This window comes from Grammomys surdaster, unplaced genomic scaffold (assembly GCF_004785775.1).
Source record: "Grammomys surdaster isolate TR1022 unplaced genomic scaffold, NIH_TR_1.0 273, whole genome shotgun sequence".
Classification (NCBI taxonomy): domain Eukaryota; kingdom Metazoa; phylum Chordata; class Mammalia; order Rodentia; family Muridae; genus Grammomys; species Grammomys surdaster.
In genome coordinates this window covers 3,706,381-3,712,453 of record NW_021604714.1, presented here as the reverse complement: position 1 = coordinate 3,712,453, position 6,073 = coordinate 3,706,381, and the positions used below count along the sequence as shown (strand labels likewise).

Below are 6,073 nucleotides of genomic sequence, written 5' to 3'. Positions count from 1 at the left end.
CCACTAGCATTCTATGTTTACCTTCCTATATGTACATACATACATTTTAAGACTTAAAATAACTTTCATTTAGTAAACTTGTCTTCAGGATGGGTTTCACTATGTGGCTTGGCTGCCTTACAATTATGTAGACTTGTACAACCAATTTTAAACTTATCCCTGACTAGCTTACAAATAAATGAGGCCCAGGCTATGGTTATTTTATTTTGCTTTGACAATTTCTGGGGGATAACCTCTAATCTACTTTAATAACTGCTGGCCTGGCTACCTTCCCAGTAGTGTTCCCCCAAGTAATTGTAGTTTGTCGAGGCCATGTTCACTCATGGTCCATCTCATGACTCTTTCTACCCATCTCAAATGCTCAACCAGGTAACTCGGAAACCCACCTACCTCTAATCTCTCCAGTAATTGGCTGTAGCCATTTTTTATTTAACCAATAGTTTTAAATTAAGGAATAAGGTTTGCACAACAAAAACTGGTAAACCTGAGAATTCACTCATAGGCTACAGAATTTAGCATTACAATACATATAAACATTGGCCCTGGGCTGGAGAGATGGCTCAGTGGTTAAGAGCACTGACTGCACTTCCAGAGGTCCTGAGTTCAAATCCCAGCAACCACATGGTGGCTCACAACTATCTGTAATGAGATCTGATGCCCTCTTCTGGTGTGTCTGAAGACAGCTACGGTGTATTCATATATAATAAATAAATAAATCTTTAAAACAAACAAAAAAAACATTGGCCCCTGTGTAAGCCTACAGATAATTGGCACAGTGCCTCGCACAGAGCCTTTATACAAATTTTCAGCGGCTGGCCTGTGGTGGTGTGAAATGGCTCAAACGGGTAAAGGCTGTGGAAGCTGAATCTGAGGACCTGAATTTGATCTCTGAGACTATCCTCTGACCTCCCGAGGACCCTCTCTTCTGACCTACACATGCACTGCGTGGTACACGTTTCCTACAAATACAATTTCTAACTCTGATAGCCTAATGCATTAACAGTGAGCGATTCCTGCCTATCAATTGAGCAATTAACGAGAGATGTTAGGATTAACAACATCCTGAATTTCATTTAAGCTAGGGATTGCGTCTAAGGTAGGCAAGTACCTTACCCCTAAGAATCTTGTTGATTTTGAACGTTTTTATATAAGCTACATCTTGGGATGGAGCAGGAGAAGCCATACTGCACACGGGTGGCAGCGAAAGGCTCTGTAGTCCCTGACAGCTTCGTTTCCCTGACGACGACTGTTGTGGCGACCAGCACGCCCTCCCATTGGCTGCTGCCGAGTGTCTCGCGCGCCCCTCTATCGACTTCATTGGTCGGCGCTCCACAGTCACGACACGTCGTAAGTGAAGTGTCGCAACGCGGAGGCCTTCAGTGGCTGACGGTCCACGGGCGGGGAGGCGGTCGTCAGCTCAGGCCGCGATGGCGACCGCACTGGGGCCGGAGATCCGCGAGAAGTTCCAGGCGGCGCTGGCCCTGTCGCGGGTGGAGCTGCACAAGAACCCGGAGAAGGAGCCGTACAAGTCCAAGTACGGCGCGCGCGCGCTGTTGGAGGAGGTGCGCGCGCTGCTGGGCCCGGCGCCCGAGGACGACGACGAGCGGCCTGCGGACGATGGGCCGGGGGACCAGGCCTTGGGCGCGGGCGAGCCACGGGATGCCGAGGGCCCGGGAGCGCAGCGGGCGCTGCGCCTCGCGGTGGTCGAGTTCCACCTTGGCGTGAACCACATCGACACGGAGGAACTGTCTGCCGGAGAGGAGCATCTGGTCAGGTGCCTGTCGCTGCTGCGCCCCTACCGCCTGTCGCTAGGCTGTGTGTCTCTCTACATCCAGGCGCAGGTGAGATGCTCGGGCCGAGTTCTGCGTCCAAAACTCCTGATGCGCAGGTCTCTCAGTTGGTTCTGTCCCCAGTGTCGCACAACACCCGGCCTGTAACCCCTGCACTCGGGAGGCTGCGGCAGGAGGATTGCTTTTGAGTCCTTGACTAGCCTGGGGTTCAGAGTGAAGCTTAGTCCCTTTTAATTTATCATACCACCTACCCACCATCTGTCTGCCTACTCCCTCTGAATTCTCGACGCCTTCTCCAGCCTCACTTGCGACTTTCTGTAGTCCTGGGCAGAACATAAGCGTCCGAATCTGCGCTCCCCAACTCCATGACCAGCTTGGTTTCATTCTGTGAAGAAATAAACCAACGTGATTGAAATGGAGTGACCATGACAAGGAATCGAAAGAATAATCCGATCTTAAGGTTTTTTTTTTTTAATGTCCAAAATCTTAAAATTTTAGTCCTTACCACATTCTCTTGTTTGCTCAGCAAGGAATTCCTACCTTTTCCTTGAACTGTCTCAAAACCTTTTAATAACTTTTTTTTTGTTTCGTGTCTCCAATGCTTAACTTTGACTTCCTGTCGTCACCTCCTGAGTGCTAGGACCCACTCCCTCCTTTTCTCTTCAGACAGAGCTTTGTTTTGTAGCCCAGGCTGGCTTTAACCCGTGATCCTCTCACCTCAGCCTACGTGCTGAGATTATAGGAATGGGCCACCATAACTAACTCTTGTTTGAACTAACTCTCATTGGTCCAAACGGATCTCCTTCCACCCTTCACATTTTTATAAGAAGCAAGTGTGACTTTCTGCTTTGGAGAACATTACATTTCAAAATTCAAGTAATAGGTAGAGTGGTACAGCATTTACCTAACACTTTGGGTTTCATCTCCACACTATGGGGAGTAACTTGTGCCAGGTTACTTTCTTAGGCTTATAGATGTTTTCTTCCTGCAGTCCATGTATATGAACCAGGGAATATTTATACTAAGATTGACTGTTGGGTATGTAGGCCTTTCAGGAAAGTCTCAAAACTTAGAAGAACGTTGTATGCCATATTTTATTATGGTTCAATAAAATTAAAAGCCAAATAAGAAGTACTAGCCTGTCCCTTTTGCTCACTGCTTACAGCTCCAGTAGGCGGCACAGATAGGGATATTTTACATGTTTGTCTGTGAGCTAAAGCCATTAGTAAGAGCTTTCATTGAAGCAACACATCAGCCTAATGGTGGCTCCCACTGTTAATCCCAGAACTTGGGACGCAGAGGCAGGAGGATCTCTGTGGGTCTGAGGCCAGTCTGGTCTACAGATGAGTTTCAGGACAGCCAAGACTACACAGGGAAAAACCTTGTTTCAAAAAAATCAACCAGAAAAAAAAAATAATCAGAGTAACTCACTTCATTGATTCCTAAATTGAGCTGTGTAGACAGGATTTGGAATCAACCAAGAGAGGCTCCTTTTGCCATGTCTGGGAGGGTGTTTCCAAAGAGATTAAGTCTGAATGTGGGTGGCCGCATCCCTCGAAGAATGCCAGTAAGTGCCAGCATTTCCCTCTGTACCGAGTGTATATTCAATGACACTAGCCACACTAAGCTCCTGGTTCCATGCCTTCCACAACACGATAAGCTATCTCTCCAAACTGTGAGCTCAGATAAATCCTTATTTTAAAAGTTGTTTTAGTCAGGGTATTTTGGCACAGTAACAAAAACAAACAAAAAAAATCAAAGTTTTTCTAAAAAGTTTAAAAGCTTTTGAGGTCTTGGAGAGACAGCTTGGGGTGAAGGCGCTTTTTGCTAGCCCTGACAACTTGAGTTTCATTTCCAGGACCCACATGTTGAAAGGAGAGAATGGATTCCCATGTGTAATCTTCTAAATGCACATCTCAGCATAAACACATGTATGTAGACACACACAAGATAAATGTATATTAACATATAGTTTTTTGAAAGGGTATCTGCAGTGTATACTCTATTTTATGATTTTAAGATACATGCTTGACATCTTGATGCACCTAAAATAAGAATATCTCATGGTGGGACTGGAGAGATGGCTCAGTGGTTAAGAGCACTGGCTGCTTTTCCAGAGGTTAAGGCTTGGGTTCCCATAGGAAGCACCCATATGAAGGCTCACAGCCATCTGTAACTCTAGCAGATCCCACACTCTCTTTGGCCTCCACAGGTACTGCACACATGTGTTACATATACATACATGTAGGCAAAATACCATACATGTAAAATAACTAAAACTTAAAAATATTAAATAGCATTATTTGCATATGTAGTACTTGCATATCTAAAAGCTCAGTTTCATAAACAAGAAAAGTAAACATAAGGTAATGTTATACTTAAGATGCATAGAACCAAGGCAGGTGGCACACACCCTTAATCACAGCACCCAGGAAACAGGCCGGCCCTGTCTACACAGCAGGATTTACAACAGGCAGAGTTATGTAGTGAGACCTTCTTCAGAACACGCAAACCTAAAAGATGCATACACACACACACACACACACACATCCCTTCTAAGGTATATCAGTAGTATTCCTGTACATAAGTCATAGCTAGTTAAAAGGTTTTAGAAATTTAACATTAATACCAACAGCATTAGGAATAACAGAATTAATCATTTAAAAAGAGAGTCTTCTGAGTGTGGTCAGTCTGAGGATGCCGTGATCCTGGCATTCATTTCTAGGTCCGTGTCAGGTAGTGTGTGTAGCTGTGACCAACGTTCCTGACATACCACTACAAGGGAGGAATGGTCTGTTTCAGGGTTAGTCCAGCTAGGCTTGGCTGTGGCTGTAGTAACGTGACAGAGCGGGACAGCTCAAGGGCAGGAAGCAACGTGGTGAAAACAGAGGGCCAGGTTACCAGAAGCCCACTGCCATTTCATCAGGAACTCTGACTGACACTGTGACTCGCCCTCATTGGATGCACCCAGTTATCATGTCTCCTTTCTTTGATTTCCAGAATAACTTGGGCATCTTGTGGTCTGAAAGGGAAGAGATCGAAACCGCCCGGACCTATCTGGAGTCATCGGAAGCACTGTACAATCAGTACATGAAAGAGGTGTGTTACATGCAGATAAAAATGTAATTTTAGACTGAATCTAGTCAAAAATTGGTGGTAGCTTCCTTTATAACGTGAAGCATGAAGACCTGAATTTGACCCTTGGCGGGCCATATCAAGTTGCTGGGTGTGGTGGTGCATACTTGGAATACTGGTGCTGAGTCAGAGACAGGTGACTCTGGAGCTCAGGGGCCAGCCAGCCCAGTCAGCTCAGCAAGTCCCGAGCCAGTGTGAGACCCTGGCACATAAAACAAAACAAGGTGTTGGGTCCTGAGGAACACAAGCACATGGAGTCATCGGAACGCATGCATATACCCAGAAATTTCTCTTGAGAGCTGACTGAAATTACTGCATATTGAAAACAGCTTCTTAAAACTAATCCTCCTGTACAGTATAATGGCAAGGATAGCGTTAATATAATCATAAAGGAAATGTTCTAATGTTACCCAAATGTACCATTTGAATATTTTTGTATTAATTTATTTTAGATTTATTCCTTTTGTGTGTATAAGTGTTTGCTGCTTGTATATCTGTGCACTGCCTGCATGCCTGGTGCCCTTGGAGGTCAGAAAAAGACATCAGATTCCTTGGAACTGGTTGCAGACAGTTTTGAAACCACTGTTTGGGTGCTAGGAACCAAACCCAGCCAGATCCTCTGCAAGAGCAGCCAGTACTCTTAACCACTGAGCCGTCTCCAGCTCATTTTTGTATCTAAACTACAGATTTGATTTTATTTTTTTCACTAACGACCGCAGTGCTTGGAGGAAAACCAGCTACCTGCACAACACTTCTGAAGTGTTGGTGGCTGTGGTGTGGTATCAGAAGCACCCAGAGGATTTCTTAAGCCTTAATAGGCCATGGAGGCTCCTGTAATCCCAGCACCTTGGAAACTTGAGGGAGGAGGAGCTTGAGTTTGAGACCAGCTGTGCCACACAGCAAGCCTATCTTAAACCAAGCCCAAAGCCTCAGCAGACCTGGCTTCCGGCCTTTCTGCAGGTGTGCTGGACTAGGGCTGAGAGTTTGCTTTTTGCAAGGTGACATTTATGCTGCTCTTGTGGTTACTGTGTTCTGAGAGCCCGCTTCAGGGTTGTGTTTTTCCTGATGATCTTCACCTATATCTGAAATGCAGCGTGTGCAGTGAGCATCTCTGTATAAGGGCACACCGTGTGCGGTGAGCATCTCTG

General features: G+C 45.6%; 1 protein-coding gene across 1 annotated transcript in view; it reads left to right on the top strand.

Moving 5' to 3' along the window:
* Positions 1-1,347: 1,347 nt before the first annotated feature.
* Kif1bp (KIF1 binding protein) overlaps positions 1,348-6,073 on the top strand; it is a 20,140-nt gene continuing 15,414 nt past the window's right edge. The window contains exons 1-2 of the mRNA XM_028776840.1: positions 1,348-1,841; positions 4,791-4,889. Of these exons, the coding sequence (XP_028632673.1) occupies positions 1,428-1,841; positions 4,791-4,889 (513 nt within the window). The 5' untranslated portion in view covers positions 1,348-1,427. The remainder of the gene's footprint in view (positions 1,842-4,790; positions 4,890-6,073) is intronic.